At 33.0% G+C, this 25,880-nt stretch overlaps 1 protein-coding gene across 8 annotated transcripts in view; it reads left to right on the plus strand.

Moving 5' to 3' along the window:
- Positions 1-25,880, plus strand: part of MYCBP2 (MYC binding protein 2) — a 226,102-nt gene that overhangs the window by 151,849 nt on the left and 48,373 nt on the right. For 5 of the 8 annotated variants that reach the window (XM_031466152.2, XM_064493060.1, XM_064493063.1 and 2 more), the window contains 5 exons: positions 92-232; positions 11,546-11,770; positions 12,624-12,756; positions 16,417-16,539; positions 19,271-19,426. In XM_031466152.2, coding sequence (XP_031322012.1) covers positions 92-232; positions 11,546-11,770; positions 12,624-12,756; positions 16,417-16,539; positions 19,271-19,426 — 778 coding nt within the window. The remainder of the gene's footprint in view (positions 1-91; positions 233-11,545; positions 11,771-12,623; positions 12,757-16,416; positions 16,540-19,270; positions 19,427-25,880) is intronic. The other 3 variants (XM_064493061.1, XM_031466155.2, XM_064493066.1) reach the window with 3 other exon arrangements.

Genomic DNA, 25,880 nt, shown 5'->3' on the forward strand with positions numbered 1-25,880 from the left:
TTATTTGCCTGCTCTGTAGCCTTTCAGACCTTGCTACCCTCACAGGAGTTACAGGAGGGCGTGGCTTGTTTCTGTTGCTTATTTCCCATAGATCCACAATGATGATGGTGTGTGGCTGAGACTGAATGACGAGACGATAAAGAAGTATGTTCCTAACATGAATGGTTACACTGAAGCCTGGTGCCTCTCTTTTAATCAGCATCTCGGCAAGAGTCTCCTGGTCCCTGTTGATGTAAGTAAAAGGTGGTTTCAGGAAGCATTATAGGTGTACCCTGTCCTCATTACAGGGCTTTCTTTAATTAAGGCTGCTCAGTTCTGAGGTAAACCACAACTAAATAACTTTTATAATTGCTCGAATTCTGAGAGCTTCTGTGTGATAAAGGCAGAGTTTGGCAAGGCTGAGGACTCTCATACTTCCTATGACCCATCACAGGCAGGAGGTGATAAAGTGAGGCCCACTGAATCCTTTTCAGAGAGGTAGGGAATGAGAGCGGTTGCGTTTTTTTCCCTTTCTTATTGACATTACTGTTTGGAATGAATTCCAAACTAAAATTTATAAATTTGGTATTGCGATTTATTTCAGAAACACGTATAGCTTTTTTTTATGTTGGCATTTTGTAGTTCTCTGTGTTTTGTCTACGTTTGAGTCTTTTCTTTCTTGGCATATTAATACTACTGTGTTAAAATAAGGTGGATTTTTAGACTTGCGGTGCGACAGTGTTCTAGTTGAAACTAAATCCTAGCGTCTGAGATAATTCATTGAGCCACTTTGACAGATACGATAGAATACTTAGAGCCACTATTCAGAAGTTTGTTGTGTCACTAAATTTGATAGGAATCCACAGCTCTTTTTAATAATTTAAATAGAAAAGTATGATTTTTCTTCCTTTTCATCTCCATCAAATGTATGTATTCCTTATGACACTGCTAATAAATAGCACTGGTAAATTTTTATTTAAAAAAAAGCTTAGTATTTTAAGCAGTTGAATTTCTTAAAAATCAGTGTATAAAGCTAGCTCTTTATATCAAATCATTCGAAATATTGTTTGTTTTTCTCCTTGATAGTCCAGAGTAATGTTCTCCAAAGGGGTGGTTATATAAGATGATTCTTTGGAAAAGAAAATAATAGAACTTCTATTTAAATTTATCGGTCTCATTCTTTTTTACTCTTTTGTATATGCTTTATAATAGTACAGTGGGGAGAGATCTATTTGTAAATATATTTCTTACTAATAGATGTGTGATAAAGAAAGTTTGGAGAGTGTTGGCCTACAGCTTTTTTTGCTTTTTTTTCATCTGTGACTAGAAAGTTGGCTTTAAATGACTTGAAACCATTTCTCATTATAGTAACCAAATCTTCCTTAGTATTAGGAAAATGATATTTTAAATGAGATAATTATAATAGCCATTTTATTTATTTTGTCAATAGTTTACTTTTTAAATTTTGACTAATTTAGACCTTTGTTTATTTGAAGGCCCTAATAAGGCATTGCATTAGAATATATTATCTTTACTACCTCCCTGACTTCAAAATTTTCTTTCTAATTCCTTTGTTATTTCATTGAGGAGAAGCTTTTGGAAGGGAAGGATATTCACACAGGTAAAACAGGAGAGTAAACAGAGGTAGAAAAAAGAGCAAGAAGTGTGCTACGTGTTGAAGTTCTAGATCCCATGGCTTCATTTTGGAACATTGGTGTTCTGTTATTTGACACTTTTAAACTCTGCCCAAGAGACAGTTTTTGGTAGACAGTCTTGAGGTCAGAGAGAGAAGACATAATAAAGGTGAGAGGGAATGCCAAATGGATGAGCCATACAAATACTTGTTGATGGGTTTTCACTGGTATGTGAATGAGGAGATTGTCACTGACTTACTTGAAAAATCTAGATGCAGAATATTAGAGATAAAAAGTAAAATGAAGTGGCTTTTGATATTTTCTAACTTTTCTTTATGTTAAAGAACGACGTGAGTGCTCTTTTAATGTAAATAACTCAAAATGACTGATATTAAGGCTGAGGTTTTTCTGGTTCCATTAGTTAAAGGATGGTAGTGACTTGAGATCCTTATAAATTAAATATGCCAGTAGAAAAGGGGGACGTTGAAGATATAGATAAGAAATCTGAAGACTGAAAAAGGAGGAGAAAGTGGAATTGAGGGCACATTTGGGGAGTTGTTTCTGTGAAGGAGGAGGGGGTATGTATGGCAGTGGATAAATTTTTAAGAATGGAAGGAGGAAGGGAAGAGGTTGAAGGAGACCATGATTTCCATAAAGTAGAAGAAAGGAAAGCCATCAATTGATACTAAAACAATTGAGTTAAACTAGAAAGTATAGAAATGCTGGAAAGATTTGTAATAATCTTTGTGAGAAATAGAAGAGGGATCTGACCCCCCTCTCCCCCCAAAAAAAACCCTACTTGTTTTGGGTTATCGGGCCACTAAGGACCCAGTAAGACCACTGGTTTGATCCATTCTGGATACCCCACCTCCCACATAGCCCTAAGTATTGAGAAATAAAGAAGCCAAGAAAGCAGATTACAGCATTGGCTGGGATTTCCTAGGCTGCTGTGACAGGGAAATAGGGACAATGGGAATTTCAGATGCTAATGAAAGGGCAATTGAGATCACCAGCTGTGGGATCCAGCCTAAGTTAGAAATGTGAAAGGACAAATGGAGTGTCCAAGGGATTTGGAGGACTTAATAAAATCCTAGAACAGTATTGTGAGTGCCCTATACTTAAAGAGCTGGAAGGATACAAGTAATTTGTGTGATAAAGTAGAATATTTGAATTTGATTTCATACTTAGAGCATTTTATTGAATGAACTGGCCCATTACTGTGGCCATAAGAGGGTAGCTGAAGTGTATTGGAAGTAGAAGTTACTGAATCTGCCTGAGTCTTAAGAACTAAAAGGCTAGGCAGTTGGATGTTATCCGCATCAAATCCGCATTGACTTGAAGACATACAGATGGTGGCAGCACTGTGACCCGCAAAGTTTGAAAGCGAGTTTGTTTACCATTGGAGGAAGGGTCCAATTAGATACAGTACAAAGTCATGAGATGAATGGAAAGAATTTGATGCTGGATCAAGAAGAAGCCTAGAGCAGTTTTGGTATAAAAATTAGAGAACAGCCAGATGACATATATTTTATGTGGTGAACCAAGATGACAGAGGGGATGTGACAGCTGGCCTAGGGCTCCAAACAGACCTGGTATAAAGTTGCTTCAGTGCAGGTGTTAGTTGAGGACCCACAGAGTCAGAGCCCGGCGTAGGCAAGAGCAGGCTAGTTTTCTAAGGTTTTGATTTCAGGGACCAGGACAGGCCTCTTAGACAATCCCTGATTTTGTAAGGAGTACCTTACTCTGCAGGACTAAACATGACAGGGCACAGAAGGCATAATGATTCCGTCTCATCCCCTCGAGGAACTAATGAATAATGCAGCTGAATAAGTGCATCTTGCTACTTCTTCCTTTGCATCTTTTACTTCATTTACTGCAGTGGAAACACTTAACACATACTCTCCCTTTTTAATACTTCAGTCCAGTGGTGAATAAATCAACTATAAATTATGGCTGACCACCGTAAAACACTACTCAATTAAAAAAAAAAGAAAACTGGGAAATTGGAAATAAAATTAGAAATAATCAAGGACTGATACTACAGACTTAAAAAGATACAGAAGTACCAAAAAGTTGCCTTCGGCAATCTTTACATCAACCTCTTCTAGTTAAAACAATTTTGCATTCACATCAACGTGTGTACCATATTTGGAGCCTGACTCAAACAAACTACTGGGGAGAACGGGGTTGAGGATTGGAAATTTAAAAACAGACTAAATATTTGATGAACTGTGTTTTTAAAAAAGATTACCATAGATAATTACATTTAGAGTAAACTTTAATTAAGGGATTTTTGTTGCACTGTCTTGTTTATTTACTCCTATTGTAACTCTGGTTTTCATTGTAGATATGTACTTTAGCTAAATTTTGGCTTACCTAGCAATAGTTCTATTTAAACATCATTACTTTACCAAGAAATAATGACATCCTAACTTAGTTCAAGTGAGGCTTTCACTGTTTTAGCACTTTAGTAGTGCTCTAGTTCAGAGTAAATAGCATTAGACATATATATTATGACTATGTCTTTTAAACAATATTTTTAAATCAATGTGAAGACTAGGGATACATATGAAGATCCTTTTTTGTGAGGAGCTCATGGTCTTTTGGAACTTTTTGCCCCTTTTAGAGCACACTGTTTAATTTTTCATCTTACAGTCTTTATGTTGTTTAATTTGTCTAAAATGCTTTCGCTTCCCTTTTTTTCCTAATACTTTCCTAGTTACCAGGCTGAAAACTTTCTGTTGACATTTCTCATCCTTGTACTACGCAATAATGCTACAGTTATTAATTCATTCATTATTCATTCAGCATATATTTGAGTACTTACTATGTACCAATACTAAGCTGGGAAGTAGGTGTTGGATAGAGAGGCAGGGGGCAGCGATACAAAATAATTTAGAGTGCAGTTCTTGCTCTCGGGGTACTCACTATATAATGTGATGGACGTATCATATTCAAATAGTTAAGTTGCATTGTGGTAAGTTATAGAGTGGCTTTACTTAGGAGGTGACATTTGAGGAGGTCTTGAAGAAAAATTGCCAAGAAAAAGTGGAGGCATTTCTAGATAGAGAATCCAATGTACAAAGTGATGGAGGCATGCTATATTTGGAAACGAATAAATATTGATAAGGGTGAGGTGACGTTTGAGGGTAGAGAGCATGTAAGTACTGGGGAAATTAGCTTTCCCTCTCGCTTCTCTGGTAGCACTTTATCTGTAAAAGTGGGAAAGGCTTATTACTTCTTTCTCCAGCTACCCATAGTGTTTAGTTTATTTTCTTTGCCTTCAGCCCGTTTGTAATTATATACCTCTTACTTCTGTTGTTATGCTTTTTAAGGATTAGGAGTCATTTAGGATCCTTTCTTACACATATTTGTTTCTTCCAAAGTGATGTATATTATATTTTGCTCATGGTAGGCTTTCAGTTGAATTAGTTATTTAGTACTAAATTTTAATCCTTGGCATTTGGTATGATCATGCTGCTTAAAATAATTTCTAATCCATACATGCTATTTAATTTAATTCTGTCATTTAATTCTGAGTGTGTTGCTATGATGTTAAGTATTTTATCATTCTCGTTTTTTCAATGACAGAAGAGAGCTATTCTCCTAAGATCATGGGTAGAAAGTAAGTAGTAGAGCTAGTTCTGGAACTCTGGTCGGTGTGATTTCAAGCCCATGCTTTTATGTTTAGTCTGCCTTAATCTAGTGGAAACATAAGAATAAGTATAGTTATAACAGAATAAATATAGCTATAAAATCATATTACTTTGTCTAGAACTCCAAAATTAAATAAATATGAATGTGCATAATTTTAATGGTTGAATAAGGATGAATACCATGATATATGTTGAAGGGTCAGTTTGAGAAGATATTCCTGGGGAAAGTTGATTTTAAATTAAAATTCTTAAGATTTGGAAACTACAAATGAGTAGAATGTTTCATACATCAGGGAAAATATAACTTAAAAAAGAAAGAGAAAATCAGGCACATGACATGGGAGACATTTGACTGCTTATAACAGAGCCTAAATTTTTTTGGAAAACAAGTTTACTTCTAGAATAGGGGACATTAATGATTTAAACCTTATAAGCCCAATTCTTTGGAAACTTTGTCAAAAATGAGGTCTTTTAACATTGTGAAGGAGGTTGAGTGGTAGAGAAAGTTTATATCAAGGGAAGTAGATGACACCTCATTAAAAGTATTCAAAGACACCTTTATAATTATTATCCAGTCCTTACAGAAGCAACTTGAGTCTCTGAGCATCTCCATGCAGTTATACAAACCCCTTTCACCACTTAGACTGATTGGTATTCACATATGGAAAGTAGGTTGATTTTTTTCGAATTCTGGGGCTGTGAAGATTTGGAGGATAGGTGAAGGGAAAATATCATTTGGTTCTCTCTCTTACAGCATTATCCAGGGTAACTGGTAGAATTAGCAAATATTTCTTACATTTTATGTCCAGATCTATTCTTTTGGAATACCTAATGATGCCTGGTAGTCACAGCTTTAATATACCCCAAATTTCTTGGTTTGGTTTTGTTAGCAGATTTGTGCATATGTGCAAACTTACTTTTCAGTCTTAGTAAATAGTAAGTATTTACTTAATACACTATTAGTAAATGTACTTAGATGGGCATCAAAACCTTCACTTCATACTTTAGTTTGGTGCTTAAGTTTCCCATACAGAATGGAATTGAGGCAATTGAAATAACACTAAAATTGTTTGTATATATGCTATGTTTAAATTCCCTGAGATATTTTATCTTTTTTACTTTAAAAATGGCAGTTCTTAACTCCATGCTGATCTAGCACAATGAAACAATTACCACTTTTTTTTCTTTTTGCATGAGCATTTGACATGTTTGGTCATGTATTTCACTGTGAAAATTATTCACTTATTTGGTCTCTTCTATGCTTTGAATGAGTATCATCCTAGCATTGCAATTTGGTGCTCATTAATTTAGTTAAGTTTTTAGTAGGCTTTAATTTTCTAATTTTCTTGACAGAACTTTTTTGTCTTTAAATAGTCTTTTAGAATAAGATGATTTAGATTATTGTAGATAGATGTATATTTGTGTATACATATATATATACTCATATACACACATATATAATAGTACTCATATTAATAAAATTATATAATATGAAAACCAATTTTTATTTTAATAGTGAGAAATTTAGACTTGAGAAATTAATATTTTCATGCATGTTCATATCTTTAGACTAAACTTTTACTAAATTTTCAAAAGAAAACTATGTAAGTATATTTTATTTTTAAACTTCAGCTTTCTATTTTGATACTTGATAAATGCAGTTTTATTAGGACATCACATATTGAAAATAATCTTACAGTAAATCAGTGTGAACTAAGAACTTTCTACAAATGCAGAACGAAAGCAAAAAAGTGTCAAATTTGAATCCACATATAATTAACGTACAAAATAGATTTTATTGGCAGTTTATTACCATGATTAGCAGTTACATCAAGCTTTAAAGTATCATTGCACACGTTAACTCATGTACTCAGACTCAGAATACTTAAGTTTGCATATTGAATAAAAGGGAGATACAGGCTTTAAGTATTGTCAGTCAACACATTGCTTCTTTATTGCTAACTCATCTGCATTGCTTTTCAACATTGCTTTTAATACTAGAAAAATTTATGCTAAATAAATATGCTAAAAATTGAGAATTGCTTTATGTCAAAAGGTCTGTAGCACTATTCTCTGTGGAGGAGAAAAACCATTGAGCAAATACTCCACAAATTCATACATACATGGATGAACCGATAATGACATCTTCCCCCTGGCCCTACAAAATAGCATTTCAGCATGCTTTGCAGCATGTTTCCACTTCACCTAAAGAGAAAGTACCCTATCTGCTATGTATTTTTAAATGTGAAAGGGGCTTTGGTTTTCTATTTTTTGCTTTTTGTTTTGTTGTGCGTTTATTTGTAGGCACATTAAGAGGAACTCATTTTGGGGGGCTTTTATATGTCTAATATATCTGAATCAGCATATATGTATGTATATGGGTGTGTGTCTTCACCTGTCCATACACATATATACATGAGGAAAATACAGAAGTAGAGAATGTTAAGTAAATTCTCGTTATCTAAAATGGCTTAGAAAGATTTGATAATTGTGTTATTTCTTTTGTGCTGAAGTCTTGGATAATGACAGTTTTTAATTAACATCTTGAATGTCCTCTTTTTATGTATTTATATAAGCAGTAAAATTGTGTAATTACTACTCTCTGGAGAGATTTTAATTTCAGATCAAATAAAATATATTCAATAGGATGATTTATCTATGTAAATGTATATCATTTAAATTTTCATGAAGACATTTTGTGAAAATGTTATTTTTCTGGAACCATACCTCTGTGAGTTGGTTGGTCTTTAACACAATGTTTCTAGACTGTACATAGAGCTCCTCAGTGCCCTGTGCATTTCCTCAACTTTGAGATGGAGAAAACTAGGCATGCCTTTTGGCAGAAGTTCAGATTGTATGCTTTTCTCTACGCTTTTCTTAACAAATATGCTAACAGCTTTCAGTAACATTTCCAAGTGATTTTCCCCCCATTTATAGAAGAGAGCAAAATTGAAAAATGACTTAGTTTTTTTTTTTTTTACTGTTTAATTTTTTTGTACTTTAAAAAGTGATAACTAGTTCACATATCTACATGCCATCATTATTCATGGTGATAGTTGCACGGTCTCTGCGATCTGTATGATTCACGTTTTCTTTGTAGAACAGCAGACTGCTTTCTGTCCTGAGACAACACTGGCTTCTGTTGGAACAGATGCGTCATCATTTAAGGAGTTCTAAAGTTTCCTTCTTGCACTGTCTTAAGCTTTAATTCAATGTCTGGCTCTTAATTGTAGTAAAATGGCATGACACACTATATCATGGAGAGCATTTGACAAAAACTTACGTATCAGAATTTCTTTGGTGTGTGGTTTACTCAGCTGGCTTCAGTTTCCCTTTAGTAAACTGATACTTTGGTGCTGGTGCTAAAGTACAGAACAATGTTTTTACTGTGAACGCATCTTCTGCAGATGATATCCTGTTCCCTTTCTTTGTTGATATTTTTCTTTCTTAAACTTTGTTGCTCAGAATATCTTTAATGCTAGCCAAGGAGTCAGGGATTTGGACGTATTTTCATGGACTTCCAAAGCTTTTTTCCCCCAGGTGAGTTACCTGTAAGGAACAGTCATACATTATGCAGGTATTTCAGCATGTATAACAAATTTTACATTATATCTTTTGAAGCTTTTGCTTAAGATTAATATATTTTTTTAACAAAGAAAGATCTGTACTAAGTGCTCCAATTGAGTTTCCCCATGAAACTTTTCCCTCTGTTTCTGCCAAAGACTGTATTATTAGTTTAAATTAAGCTTTTATGTGACTTCAAATTTGCTATATTTAATTATAGACTAGCTTCTCCAACAATGATATCCAAGTCTAGCTTTTTCAGAACTTGCTTATTTAGGGGGTATAGTTCTGACCCTGTGACTGTCCTGTTTTTTCCTAGCCTTGCACAGTGCTCTTTTGAATGTTCATCTGAGAATGGGGTGGGAATGCAGAGAGAAAAAAGTAACATAACGGTTCATCAGTTTCATATGCTGGTGCCCATGTTGTTACACTTCTATATTTAATAAAACATGTATTTTCTGGTTGCTTAAGAGTAACAGGTACAGTTCTATGATTTTAAGTCTGTCAGTTCTTTTTATACTGTTTAGTATTTAAAAAAGACTTTGTTGTACATTTATTAATTTGTAGTTTATATAATTTATACAGTTTCTTTAACTATTTAATAAAACATTAAATATTTTAGTATAGTTCTCTTAAATTGCTTTTCAGTGGATAACTTGGATTTATTATTAGTTTTTGCCAAGACTCATCTCTTTCTCCGTTACCCTGGTTGATCAAATTGGAAATATTGTTATACCTTAATTAAATGCTCTAGATGTATCATTAAAGGCCAGTGAAATTGTTTTTTCAGTAAATCTATTAAGATTTGCTTATTTTTATATCATAATGTGTAATTTTTTAAAAATTAGTTGTAAGTATAACTAATTTGACTCAGCTGTGATAAATAGCATGATGTATTTGTTAAAATTGGTCATTTCACAGCTATACATTTAAAAATATTTACTGAAAACCTTGTGAGTAAAATGGCACAATTTGAAATTTAGATCGTACTCTCTGTGGAGAGGGTATAGCTCAGTGGTAAAGCACATGCCTAGCATTCATGAGGTCCTGTGTTCAATCCCCAGTACCTCCATTAAATAAATAGATAAGCCTATACCTCCCCCACCAAAAAAAAAAAAAAAAGATCGTACTCTCCATTTTTAGTTTTAGTGCTTTCTTTGTATTCATATGATTGTGCACATATATAAATTTTTTAAAATATACATGTGTGGGTATATTAAATGGATTTTATTTTAGATTGTAAATCTAAGTTTTTCGAGTATTTAAAATTCCCATTTCCATTACATTGCCAATATATAAGTAAGGAATAATGGATAAATCTAAGTAAAAATTGATGATTATTAATTACCAGAATGAAATTTATAAGATATTATGTGACGGTTAATAATGGATTTGAAATTTTCCCTGACCAATCGTATACTGAATTAAAGTCACAGGTGCACAGAGTTCTTGAATCTACACTTTTTTAACCTTAAGATTTTGTTTTTAATTTTCTACTGTATAATAGACATGTATACGTATCTTTTAGAGTGAGACTACTTACAGGGATAGAGCTATTCAGTAGTAGTTTATCTAGCATAATATTTTAATGGGTTTTTTAAATTTTATTCTCTTCGTAACATTACTAAATATTAATTTAATTTTACCCTAATGTTTGAATAAGTATCCCACTATGGTTATCTTTTACTGTACTTGAAAAGAGCAATTTGTAGTCTATATACTGTATTTAAAAGTGCAATTTAAGTCTGTTTTAAAGGAATAATAATGACAATGGAAGAACTTCCAGTGTGGAACTTTCATTTGCATTTAGTTGAGAAAAAAGCAAATATGGGAAGGTTGTTATTTCTCTTTAAGGCGTTCACATAGGAAGTAATTTCATCACAGCATTCAGATTGAACAGAAACTTTAAGGCATGGTCTTTTCTTTCACTTTAGAAGTGACTCTTTTACATCCAAGTGCATTATTTGTACATAAAACCACATCTTTAATGTTAATCTATCTTTTCTACTAAAAGTATAATCCTCTTTTTCTGTTAATAGCATTAATATATCACTGTTAATGCCTAGCAAATCTAGCAAGACTTCTATTTGTGCTATGTTAAGAAAGTGAGTTGTTAAAGTCTTACAGGTATTCTTATTTTATTCATACCTGGTAAATATTAAGATGTTGCTATATCTCATGCTCACTTTTTCATCATTGTTACCTCTGTTTATAGATAAGTCTCCAGAGTCTTCATATCTATTTTCTCTATATATTAACAATTATTATAAACAAAAGTGGAAGGAAATGAAGATTGACTTTTTAACCAGTACCAACAGACAGCAGTGCAGTGATAATGATTCAGAATTATTCAGTTGTGGTTCACATAGTAAATTATTTTAGTTTCTCCTACTGTTAAATATTTTACTAAAATATAAAAGTAAAATCAAGCATTATTGTATTTCTCAAATCATGGTGGACAAAAGCTAAAGGTTCAATTGCTCTCCTGCTGTATTTTCTTGTCTTCAGCTCTGTTTTAAATGTTATTCAGAACTGAATAACTGAAAGATTCTTTAATAGTGGTATTAACCAATACTTCAGTTATTTTTGAATACGTGTTTTTTTCCTTAATTGATGTATTATGCACTTGGTGTAAAAGCTATTAAGAAGAGGATGTTGAAAGTGATAATAGATTGTATTTTGTTTACTCTTTTTTCCTATTCAAATTTTCAGGAACCTAAAACTAATACTGATGACTTTTTCAAAGACATAAACTCCTGCTGCCCACAGGAAGCAACGATGCAAGAACAAGACATGCCGTTCTTGCGAGGAGGGCCGGGCATGTACAAGGTAGTGAAGACGGGACCTTCCGGTCACAACATCAGAAGCTGCCCTAACCTTAGAGGTATCCCAATTGGAATGTTAGTTCTGGGAAACAAAGTCAAAGCAGTGGGAGAGGTATGGATTCTTGTAGCTTCATGACTTCTAAGATACTCATTTTTAATATAATACAACCAAAGCATCTCTTTCTTCCAAAGGTTACCATTCCCATCCCAGGTTTTTAAATGTTAATGTTCTTTATCTTTACTTGTATTGAAAATATTAACACAATTTTTCTGTGCTTCTTTTCTAATAATTTTATTCTCATACTTATCCTTGTGAAGATAATATTTATATTCATGAAGTGATTTGTATTGTATATATAAATGTCTGGTATTTTCATATATCTTTTCATTATTACAAAAGCGTACTATACCGTCATGGAGTAACAGCTCTTTAAAATATTTGCTATGGATCAGTATGGTGATGCGATATGTTCAAAAGGTTTCATTTCTTTGTTCCCATTCATGTGTCTTGCTGAAGTCCTGAGCAAATAACATTACTCTTTAGTCAACTGTGGCATTTGCCTCAGCTAATGAGCTTGAAGATGTAGTGTGTCATGCTATTTCTCAATGTCAGGGTCATTTTCAACTTGCATTATAGAAACTACCAACCTAAATAATAGACAATATACTGTGTTACGACATTTTAGGTGCCAAAAAAAGAGCCGCGTGTTTTGGGGTAGCGTTTAAAATTATTTACAGATTATTCTGTGCCTTAAAAAATATTGTTTTAACTGAACAGTGAGCAGTATTTTACAGGACTATTTATTGATTTCTGTCTTACCTCAGGCTGTGGTCTTAATTTCAGAAACTTAATTCGATGATAGAGATTTATTGGAATAATTTACACTTAAACTTTTTGCTGGTTTTCAGCCTGAGTGCCCTGAAAGAATCAAAGCCAATCAATCATGCTTTTTGTTATGTACTAGGTAACCAATTCTGAAGGTACATGGGTGCAGCTGGATAAGAACAGCATGGTAGAGTTCTGTGAGAGTGATGAAGGAGAGGCATGGTCCTTAGCTAGAGACAGAGGCGGAAACCAGTACCTCCGACATGAAGATGGCAAGTTGGCTTAAATTTGTGCTTTATTCTGATTTACCTTTGCAATGCAGAAGTTTAAAGCGTGTTGTATTTCCTTTGTTGTAAAGAGCTTTTTTGTGTGGTTGTTATTTTGAGAAAACTAAAGGTTTAAAAATCTTGCAGTTGTTAAAATCACTTTGTAAAATATATGGGTACTGAATAAATGCACATAGAAGAAGAGAATTAAAAGGAAATGTGAAACATATGAATTGACCTCTGTAAAAACATGCTAATATGAATGTGAATGGTAATTCTTCTGTGCCAGGTCAGGACTGAATGTTTTACTCTTTCTACCACTAAATGGAAGTTCAGTTTTCGAACTGATCATAGTACTTCTCCCAGGCAATTGCATTGGATTGAATTCTCTCTCAGGAAAGGAACATTGAGTATATACATAACTTCTTTTGGGAGTTTCCTATTTTGTTGTTAGAGTTTCAGCTTTAAACTTTATTTTACCTTTTTTCAACAGTGATCTCCTTTAGTCAAATATTTTCCTTTTTGTCTTCCTCTCTTCATTCTCCTGGTGGCAAAATCTTGTTCAGATCATGTCATCACTTGGGTGAAGCTTTAACTGATCCTGACAGAGTCACACATTACCTCCATTCCAAAAGAACTGTATTCACCATTAGAACAAAACTGATATTAAAGTTAATTTTTATTTCTTCGTACCTAGATTATGAGCCCCTTGTGGATAGGGTCTGGATTTTTAATCTTTGTAATCCTAGTTCTAAAACAGTTTTGGCACATACTAGTTGGTCACTAAGTTTGTAAATACAGATTGAATCAAAAAATATTAGTTAGGACATCAAAATAAATGGATGAGCCAAACAGACTTTTCTACCAAATCCCCAAATTTATAGGATAAGGTCAAATAATTAAAAGAACATGCTTCTTTATACAAAAGAGAATAAAGTTATAATACTCATTATCCAAGAGGTAATATGGCCATAAGTACAAATAGATTCAAGAAAGATTTGAAACTTATATGAATGACAGAGTACATTTTGATATATTAACATGATATGTTAAACATTCTCCCTTTTTTCCTCACAACAAGGTTTTGAGATAGTTTATATAATCTTCATTTTACAAGTGAGGAAACTAAAGCTCATTTTAATTATCTTTAAAATGACCTCCCTATTGTTACACCACTTGTTTTGTTATGCATCTGTATCGTTACACAGGGCGGATGAAAGGCTTGAGCTAGAATCTTCACATTTCAAATGCTGTGCACATTACACCGAACCACACTGCATCAGTAATCCATTGAATACAATTTGAGAACTACTTCCTCCCTTGTCCTTACAAACTTAATCAGAAATAATGTGGTCATGAAATAATGTTCTGAGATGATAGAACTATTCTAAAGGCTTCATTTAATGTAAATCATTTTGCAAAATAACCTTCTCATTTGCAATATACTTACTACATATACGATATATTTATGACATAGTCATAAATTCTGAAACATTTTCATTATATAGGGATATTCAGATATAAATGATAATACCTAAAATGAGATCAGCTTTATATAAGACATAATTAAATCATCCAAGAAAAGTTTAAGTAACTATCAGAGGGTCTTTCTATCTTAGTAATCATTTTAACTGGCAATAAGCATAATGTGTAAGAGTGGACTCGAGCTGGCCTGCCAGGGTACAGGTGCCAACTCTGTAACTTTTCAGTTGGATGATCTTGGCCAAATTACCTAATATCTCTGTGCCTCAGTTTCCTCATTTACAAAATGAGGATACTTTATAAGTTCTATATGAAGCTAAATGAACAGATAACACAGTTATCAGATGGTAAATTTAGCTATTGTTAAAAAGCAAAGTGCCTTCCATAATAAGGAGTGAGTTTTAACATGGGAAATTGTATTCCCATATACTTAGAAGGTGGAAGGTTCTTTTTAGATAAAATGCTTCTTAAATTAGGATATTATTTCTGCTAAGATACATACGCAACCCTAAAAGAGGTGTAAGAGAAGTTTGAATTTCTCTCTGTAATTACATCATGATCCTATGTGCATGTTCGTGCATGCTGTCTCCGCCCCCACTTCTCTCTCTCTTTATTATATATATATATATATACACACATTATATATTCACATTATCTATGTTATATATTATATATACATTGTATATATGTGATACACACACACACACAGAGTCATAATGTGAGTCTTAATATTTTAACATGAAACCTGAGGTCATAAGAAGATCACTAAGATTAGTTTGATGTGTTATCCAAATCGTCTGCTCATTGGTATTAGTATGTAACTGTATTTAATATGAAAATAAGATTTGGTACCACAGTAATTTATTCATATAAAACAGTGAAAGTAAAACAAAGCTTTCCTCTTTGTAAAAATTCTTTATAGATCTTTGATGTCTGTAGATAAAACTAGTAGACAGAGTTACTGTTATGGTCAAAACAGAGACACTTGGTGCTAGATGGCTCTGAGTCTAGGGGGTGACAGCAGTGCTGGCTTTTCCATTCAGATTACTGTTCATGGGTGTTTTCAGAAGAAATACTCCACTGCTGAAATACCTCAGACTGAAAAGTTTTGCCTAAGGGAAGTGCTGGGATTGGTTTCTTGAAAAATGTCTAGAAAGGCTGATAAAGGTGTAGACCTTACAGTACCAGAATTCTGACCAATAGGTAGGAAGAAAACACTCCACCACATTCTTCTAGGTCCCTTTTCAGTTTAAAGGATATGACTTTTAAAATATATTTAAAACTTTTAACTGTTCATAATGTTATTTGAATGACATATATACTGTTTTCTCCTTTTTACCTTTCATTTGACAGATTTTATTTTGCCTTTTGTTAGTTGGCATTAATATGACTATTTAATTATGGTATTAGTGTTTTTAATATTATATCAGACCGAATCTTATAGCCACTTGATTGCTAATAGGGGATTAACTTAGTTTACCAATTTATATGTTGTGTTCTTGCCCTTTATAAACTGGAAAAAATAATTGCCATTTCCTTTTTTTTTTTTTTTTCCTTCTTGAGATAAGAATTCTGATACATTCGTTGACTTCAGGATGTATTAATAGTGGTGATTACATATCCAAGTTTATCATCCTTTCATTTAGGGAAAATACCCTTTATAGAATGAGTAAAAATAAGTTAAAAGTTAAATTTTTCATAATTTTCACATTTAAAACTAAAAATATTTTATAAGTGAAAATTTCTTTTGGTACCATATACTTAGACATTTTTCTTTTGGTACCTTATACTTAGACATTTGTACAGGAAATATTTAAATTTCTCACTTACAGGTTATCCATTTTTGTTTTGTAAAATGCCCTTGTATAAGTTTGTTTTGAATATGAGTTCCTAGTCCAGAAATATTAGTGTACACTCAGTGATAAATCCTGCCACAGTAAAAGTAAATTAGCTGCATAAAAGCTTATCCCATTTCTAAATTTCATTGTGATTTGATAGATGAAAACAAAGATTTCTCATAGATTTTGTCAGTGTAAGTGACTTAATTGGTGGACTTACTATCAAATCTAAATGTGAGATTATTTTAAAATTTAACTGTTATAAAAATCTTTCTTATAATTTTCTCTATTCTATCAATTGAGAATAGCACATAAACTAATTTTATAGCTGTTCCTTTTATTGTAGAACAAGTTCTTCTGGATCAAAATTCTCAAACTCCTCCTCCAAGCCCTTTCTCTGTACAAGCTTTTAATAAAGGGGCAAGTTGCAGTGCCCAAGGATTTGATTATGGACTTGGAAATAACAAAGGTTGGTGTTTACAGTGAGTCTTTTACTTACGTAACTGTAATATTTTTATTACCTCCTCTTCTATCCATTTGTATTACTGTTCCCCCCAAAACTGTGTTAAAGTTTGTTCCTGGAAACTAACAATCAAAATGTTTATGAAGGTGTTCTTTTTACAGTATTGTTTTTATCTGGTTTAGCTTATGTTTATAGTTCTTGCATACTTGTTTCTATTTTATAGACACTCATTTTGAATTCACATCATAAATATTTTGTGTCACTGTATCTAGTAAAAGAACTTTTTTTATCACCCTTAGTAAGAGTAAGATTTATGAGCAAAAGAACTTTCCAAAATGATCCGTTTAAAATCAAGTACTTTAAGTAATACTTTTAAGTAATGTTGCATATTAGCTTTATTAAATATATGTGGTTTTGAAGATCTAATTAAGTTATCTTAGTTAATTTAGAATTACATGAAATGATGTCTTTGGATTTGGTATGTATAATGAAACCAAAAAATTGTGAAAAGGAAAACATAACCCCTAAGCCATATGGATATAAAATGTATATAACTGCCTTTGGTTGTGTTAATGGAAGAGACCAGCATCAGGACAGTCCAAACAGTAATTATTTTGAAATAATTTGTGCCTGAATTTCATTTAAAATTCCATTTGTATATAAATTCGGACACGTTCCTATTCTTTCATATGAACCTGATCCTGACTCAAAATCAGCAATATTGTCAGCAGGTAGTGCACAGCTGGGCAGCGGGTAGGAAGCAGAAGATAGCCTATGTGGAAATAATTTTACTTTAAAATGTTATTTAAACTAATTCATAGGATTCAATTTCAAGAAACAAATACACTGTGACAATACCTGACTTGCAGAACTAGTGAAATAAAGAAATAGTCAGCAAAATACATAATTACATCCGTGTAGATGAAATACTCACTTTAAAATAAAACCACTTTCTGTTTGATACCTTCATTACTTTCCACAACGTATTTTTACAAAGGACGCCTAACTGTGGGATTTCTTTTTGGCTTTTCCTCCTGTGTTGGGTCGGTCTATCCTGCAGGCTTGGCTACTGTCTGTTCGCTCATTTCAGGTAGCTCAGATTTCAACTAACTTAAGCTAGATCTTCATACGTAAGTAGGGTAAATGCTTTGTAATGTTTTCTTTAGTCCCTTTCTCTCTACCACTGCTAGTCCTTAAATTAAAATCTCAGTGTTTACTTTACCACTACTATTCTTGTATAATAATCTGTCTTAAAGCCATGTTTAGCTCAAATTGTATGCTTTCAGTCTCTAAAATGTCTAAATTGTATTGGTGGCCATCATGATAAATCAGTCTTTAAAATATGATTTATTAAAACATCATAAGTATAAAAAAATCAACTTTTAAGAGACACAAACATTGCTGAGAACAGTTGTTATTAAATAGAAATTAAAACTTAATACTTTTTAAAAGTGTAATTTTGCTAATATTATTCAAAAATAGCATGTACTTGTTAATAAGCTTTTAAAATATTTAGATGGAGCAAAGGAGCAAAGAAATATTAAGACACTTTAATCTGATTAAATATAACATTTATTTATTATCTTACCTTTAATAGTAGTTCCCATTTTCTTTAACTCTTTATACTATCAAGATCAAGCTATTGTTTTTTCTAAAAATTCTTTTTCTTTAAAACAATTTTGTAAAGTTCTTCATTATCTCTAAAGCCCTTCCAATAATCTAGTGTTAATTTTTTTTAAAGTAAATATATGTTACTTGCGTATACTGTTCTTTCCATAGTAATCTATTTATTGTTGTTCTTCATTTAACATTTTATTTATGAAACTTTATTATATTTAGGGAATATGGCTGGAAAAGTACTGTTTTCCAGTTTCTGCATCAACTAGTCTGCATGTGTTTTTCTTTTCCCCTCTTCTTCAGCATCATTTAAACTACTTAATATATATTCTCTAAATTAGGAGCTATCATCTGTACAATTATATCATTTCATATTTTAAAACGTATTTTTCTGTTAATGGCCTCTGTATTTAATTTTAAGGAAAAAGTCAGAGTTCATGTTTGAGATACTATTCAAGTAAGGTAGCTCATATTCCTTTTTATCTTATAGGTCTTATATATATATATGTATTATATATATATATTGTCTATCCAAGCAAAAGAGTTCATGCTTTTAAAAATACATTATCTTTGGCAATAGCAACTTAAAAATAAGATACTCATTTATAACTATAATATAAATGTATTACTAAGTTAATAACATATACTTTGCCTCCCTTCAGTGCTACATTTAAAAAAAACTATCACATTATTTGTGTATTTTCTGCATGAAGTATTGTGTATTTTCTGCATACGAGACAGCCGTACCAGTCAGGCACTGCATAGAAGGTGTCATTTACTTAAATCTTCATTTATACTTGTGTGATATCTAATCAACTTTATAGGTTCTTCATAGACTCTGTATTCTCTCAGGCTGCTGCTAAATGTTAAATATAAATGGATTTGTTTTTATAGATGGGCTGTTATATAAAATTTGTCGGGGTGCTTTCATTATTAAAACAACATACAACATTTGGTCCCTGACTTGAAGATGACAATCACCGACTTCCACACAGTTCTGAACTGGCATTGTTTTACTTAGTGTTTGACTTTATCTGAATGTTGTAAAGCACCATTTACTTTGCCATTTTGGGTGTTAATTAATAACAAGTTGTAGTTTTGACTGTTTTGCCCACTGCAGGTGACCAACTGAGTGCCATATTGAATTCCATTCAGTCACGGCCCAATCTCCCAGCTCCTTCCATCTTTGATCAAGCCGCAAAACCTCCCTCTTCCCTAGTCCACAGCCCATTTGTGTTCGGACAGCCCCTTTCCTTCCAGCAGCCTCAGCTTCAGAGTAAGTCTTGTCAGCCGTACCTGCCTCATCAAACCATTTCTGAAGCTTTGTTCTGAGTTGTTGATCAGTTATTAATTATTTATCAACTCACCTAACTGGTTTTACTTAATGAGGATGTTATCCCTTCCCACATTTTTGAAGCACTTAAGCTGTTCTGAGCTAAGGCATTCATTTTTAATCTCATTTTTTTACTAAGTTTAGTTATTAAAGTTTTATATGCATTCTATTCTAATTCCAGTATAAGCAAATACATACTATAGGATATATTAAAAACATTTGATTTAAAATTTTCTTTTATAATAAGCATGACTGTAGTAAGCATCAGTTATAGGGACAGCTTTCATTGTTTTACAATGAATTTTTGTTGCTTCGAGATACCCCAAGAGAACAGACCTGTTTCACTGTACCAGTGAGTGAAGGAGAGGCTGTACTGGGCAGGTTTCTTTGTTTCTTTTAAGTGAATTTATTATCCACGAAATATATGGCAACTCAGGTTTCCGAGTTTTCTCAAATTGTTGTTTCTTCTCTTGCTTTTGATGTTGTTGTTATTCTTGTTCTTATTAAGTTAAACCAATCATTTGATTCCAGTTCTGCCTTCTAGGATTGCTCTAGCCCTTCATCCGTGATAGTAATTCACACTGATCTGGAAAACAGACCCAAACAAATTATGCTTAACTGAGTCTTCCTTTTTCTTAGTAAGCTCCTGAGGTTTCCCTATAAATTTCTCAAAGCTCCTAATATGACAACAATATGCTCTTCTTGGCCTTCAGTTCACATGTTGGCTATGCAGTATATAAACTCATTCCCTAAATTGAGATAGTTTATAAAAGCCTCAGCTTACACATCCATTTCTTTGAATTCAAATACATGACCTCTTTGCTTTACTTTAATAAAGTACATTCACACTTAGAGCGTTTTCTACAAAAGCTAATTTTTCTATAAAAATACTTTTATAGCTGTTACTAGGATTATTTGAGAAAATGCCAGCCTGTTTGTTTTTATTAGGAACCAGAGCAGTGTATAGTTAGCAAATGATATATTCATTATGATAGTATTATCTGTCTTAGGTAAAGCGTATGCAAGAATATAAACTTTTCTAGGTTTGCACTATGTATTAGGCAAGTTCAATTAATGAAATTAATTAGTTTGTAAGTATAAGTAATATAAAGTTCTAGCTAATCATTTCTATTTCTATATAATATTCACTTAAATGTCTCTTAAAAGGAGAAATTCAAGGAAATGTAATAGTGTCATGTAATAGTGTGAAATAGTTTTTTTCTTCATCCTTGATAAGCATTATAGAAGAAAGAGAAGTGAAGACTTAGTTTACATATTTAATGGAGCAACAGACTTTTTACATGTAGATGTACCTAGATTGCAGGACATTTTTAAAGGTAAGGACAAGATAATAAACAAAAAGGAAAAAAATAAATAATTAGGCAGAGATTTTTATATTTTATATAAAATTTTAAAAGAGAGATTACCCTGATAATGTCATAGTGACAGGAGACAAGAGAACTAAGGAATAAAGGACTTTTTTGCTCTACATAAAGGGTCATCGCAAGACTTCTTAAAAACTTCTCTAAAAATGTTTTTATATTACCAAATTATTTAATAAAATATTGTAAAACAAGTAAAGACTGTAAGAAAATCAGATTTGTCTCTTTTAAAGGATAATAAATTTCCAACTGACATTATGTCAATATAACTTTATGCATATTGTGTCTTAAGTGTTATCAGACCGCCACTTCCTTTACCACCATCTTGGAGCAAATTTAAAATCTTGGCCTAGAAATGTCTCAAAAATACCAGTTTTCTGAATCATGACTTGCCTATACTTAGATCTTCTTACAAACCTTTTATTCTCAGCAGAGTATCGCTGAAGTTTGACTTCCAATTTCCAGAAACCAGAAGTCTTAATCTTTAGCATAATTAAAAACAAATATGAAATCTAACAATAGTTTAATGTTTTATAAATATATTAGAATTGTAGTAATTACATCATACTAGGAAAATTAAATGTGGTAGAGTGCTCATTGTTAAGGCTACTTGAGTAAGATATCCTTTCCCAAATTTCATGGTCAGCCATCCTGTCAGCATTTTATCTTGCCTTCTACAAGATGACTTATTCATACTGAACTTCCCTTTACTAGTTGGTAAAATGAGAATCATTTTTGTCTTGTAGTTTTATGATTCTAAAGTAAAATACTATGTATAGAAGACCGTATTTATTACTTCTTGCTTATGCTGATCATCCCCTATGCACTACTGTCCGTGAGCACTTTGGTACATCCTCATTTGAGAGTAATGTCTCCATTTTATAGTTAAAGAAACAGTGGCTTAAAGAGGATAAATGATAAGCCCTAGAAACATACACGGTAAATGTTGGAACGTGAGGCCAGTTCTACCAACTACAGAGGCCATGTTTTTAAATACCTGGCTTTACCTACTAATAATGCAAACATCTGTTCTTTAATATATAGTTTTAAATTTTCTGTTTGAATTTAGTTCTAGCATCTAGAGTATTAGCTTTGTTTGGATTGGTTGTTTTCCATTATGTAGTTTAAGAATGTAGCATGGTTTGAAAGGAAAAGATTTCCTAATTACTATGACTCAAGCTCCCAGCTAAGTAGGAAGCTCTACAAAGACACACATAAACTGCCCCACGTATCAACTTTATGAGCATGATTATCAGTATTTCTTTAGTTTTTTTCCCCCGTGAAGCATAGGGTTTTTCAAACTAATTTTTGGAATTGAAAATAATCTGCCACATTAAATTAATTTGGTAATTTTTTAATTAGCAAAATTATTTTATACATGCACACATACATATATATACTTAGAAATTGTTTCAACTGTTATGCTAGTGAAATAGAATAATTACAGAAATAAAAGTTACAATTTTCCTTGCTTTTCCTTATGTGTAAATGTACAAAGGCATGAGAGAGAAGTGTGTGTATTAACTTTTTCTTTACTGTTCTATGACTTACTTTTCTTATTTCAAAATTGTTTATGTCATTTTTACAATTGATAATCAATTGGGCAGTTAAGTTTCTAGTGGATTGAGGTGGGGAATGATATCATTGTCTGCTTTCTTTTAAGAATATTACAGCCTTTATTCTCATTATCTTTTCTCTTCCCTTTTAAAAGCATCATTTTAAGTCCCATATCCTCTGATAATATCTTTCACATTATAAGCATTCAGAGAGTGTTTATTGACTATCAGTACCTAAGATTATCCCTTCTTGAGTGTAAACCATGAATTTAAGGTCATGTGTTTCTTCTTATCTAATGACCAGTATTCCAGCATTTACTCAGAGTACATCTTCAAAATAGAGAAAGAATATTTCAGTAGAAATTAAATCTAGCTTAAATGATGTGATATCTAATAATTCTGTTTATACTGATTGAATTCTACACAAGCTCCTCCAGCTGAAAAACTGTATTTCACATGACAGTGTTTAACATAATCATTTTCTAGCTGCTGTCCGAGAAGCTAAATAATTTCCCTTTTTTGTAGAAAACAAAGGTAAATAGAGCATTAAGACAATTTACAGTTCTCCCCGACATTTTAAACGTGTAACATATACTTATCAAAGTTTATCGTACTGTCAAGCCCAGATGTGAGTTCTAGGTTACCTTGCAACAAGGATTTTTCTGTTATACCCACATATCGCGTTCTCACCTGAGACAGAAATTAACTAAATATGACAAAAGAGTCCACTTAAGTATCAATATGCATATTGATTCACGTTCAAGAATGCTAACATAAAATAAAGCACTGTATTTACTTACTTAGCTTGTAGAGAGGTAGTGATGGAAAGACTTGAAGCTCAGTTTCCATTCCAGCCACTCACTGGCTTTAGTTAAGTCACTTGATACTTCTGAGCCCTTTTTACCTCATGAGGTGCCTCATTAACATTACCTGCTGATACTGTTACTGCCTTTTGATGCAAACCTTTAACATCTCTCATGCTCCGAGGAAGATGAAAAGAAATCACAGTCTGTTCTCTGTGGAGTGAGCTGCAGGAAGGAATTTAGAAAGGGACCAGTGAAGTTTCCTAGCTCCTCCTCAGTACATTTTCACAGCTTGACTTCATTTGTTTTGAGATTAATTATTCATATGGTAGCACCATATTCAGATGTTAGTGTGAGTGTTAGTATAAAAGACAGGTTTGTTTCTGAGACTGAGACACCATTCTTATCCCGGATTGTAATCACAGCCCAGAATCTGTTCACGTGTTCGCTTGCCTGCTGTGAGCTGTGGCACTTGACTTAGGAAAGAGACCTGTGTTTTAATCTTCAATTAATTTTGTGACCCTAGGTTGATTTCTGAGATCCTTTTGCTTTTTATAATTTTTATCAAAAAAGCTATATGACCATATCAACAAAGATTTTTTAACATCAAATATTCAAGTTCAATAACATTTTTAATACTTGAACCTATAGCATCTGTCACAACGGCCAATGTGTTTATTTCAGTTTGGCCCTGACATCCCTGGCATGCCTACAAATCGTTTTTATTTCACAGGCCAAGATTTGTCTTCACTCAGTGTCACCATCTTCTTGCCTCAGGAAAGCTTTGACCCATGTTCCTTTGCCTCTTCATCAGCCTCCACTTCACCCTCAAACTTAAACCGAAGAGGACGCTGCTGTTGTTTCTAAGACAGTGTCCCCTGATGCATCTGCTTGCTTTCTCCTGACTAGAGCTGACCTCTTCTCTCTCCCTTTGCTCCCGTCTCCTTATTGGCTCCCAAGTGTATTCCACACTTCATTACCCTTTTTCTTCAGATGGATCATTTATTACTCTTCCATCATCTATTTACCTGCTTGTTAAATATCTACTCTATGCTGGGTTATAGGGACCAGTAACATAAAGAAAATGTCATCAGGGCTTTTGTAATATTGTAGAAGGCAGCCATTGTTTAAAAAAAATAATGGCAATATTTGAAGTCTGCAGGAGCAATCATCACAGGATGTGTTGGAAATACAGGAGAAAAAGCTTCTGGCTCAGCTAGGAAAGTTTAGAGAAGGCATTCAAAAAAGATATGGCCTCTACTCAGAGTGTTGAAAGACTCGGGAACTTATCAGGCAACAGTGGGGGTGGGGAAGGTGGTTACAGGAGTATTCCCGCTATGAGAATAGCATGAGCTATGTTATAGAGATCTGTTGACTCAACAAATATTTATTGAGCACAATCTGCATGTCAGGCACTATTCTAAGCACTGATCATGCAGAGTGTCCAGTCTGGGAGGCTTTCACACTCATCCAGGTGAGAAATGATGGTGGCTTTACCAGAGTGGTAGCCAAAGAGATGGTATGAAATCATGGAATACTGGGTATATTTTAAAGAATAATCAACAGGATTTGCTTACAGATTGAATAAGCAATGAGAAAATCAAAATAGTACAAGGTAGATCTAAGTTTTTTCCCTAGGCATTTGGAAGAATGTAATTTCCATTGACTGTAGGGACTGCGAGAAAGTCGGGATTGGTGGTCAGTAACAAAGGCTTAATTTTGGATATTATATTGCTCCACTTAAAGTTATTACAGAATAATGGCTATATTTCCCTGTCTGTCCAGTATATCCTTGTTTCTTATTTATTTTATACATAGTAGTTTGTGTCTCTTAATCCCATACCCCTATCTTGCCCCTACCCTTTCCCTCTTCTCAGTAGTAACCATTAATTCTGTCTGTTTGTTTTGTTATATATATTTGTTTGTTTTATTTTTTTTAGATTCCACATATAAGTAATAACAAAGTATCAGTCTTTCTTTGTCTGACTCATTTCACTAAGCATTATACCCTCTAGGTTCATTGACAGTGTTGCAAATAGCAGAATTTCATTCTTTTTTGTGGCTGAGTAATATTCTGTTGTATATATTTCACCCCACACCTATCAAAATGGCTATCATCAAAAAGTCTACAAATAGCAAATATTGGCAAGGATGTGGAGAAAACAGAACCCTTGTACACTGTTGGTGGGATTGTAAATTGATGCAGCCACTGTGGAAAACAGTATGGAGTTTCCTCAAAAAACTAAAAATAGAACTACCATATAATCCAGCAAATCCACTGGGTAATATATCCAAAGAAAACAAAAACTCTTATTCAGAAAGACACATGCACTCCAGTATTGATAGAAGAATTATTTATAATTGCCAAGATATGGAAGAAACCTACATGTTCATCAACAGATGAGTGGATATAAAAAGATCATTGCTTCATTGTCAGCACTGAAAAGAGTATATGCCACCTTCTTAATCTCAAGACTGCAGTTTTGTGTACTGCCACTAGATGGCGACAGGCACCTTGATTTCCGGCCCCCCACCCCAACATCCCCTATGTCCCCAGTGTATTGTCCCAGTAACAAGGTCAGGGTCCTGATACTCACAGCAAAATCACAATTTGTCTTTGTCAAACTGAAATGACAATGCTTTCCTTATTAAAAAG

The sequence above is a fragment of the Camelus dromedarius genome, chromosome 13, assembly GCF_036321535.1.
Source record: "Camelus dromedarius isolate mCamDro1 chromosome 13, mCamDro1.pat, whole genome shotgun sequence".
Taxonomy (NCBI): Eukaryota; Metazoa; Chordata; class Mammalia; order Artiodactyla; family Camelidae; genus Camelus; species Camelus dromedarius.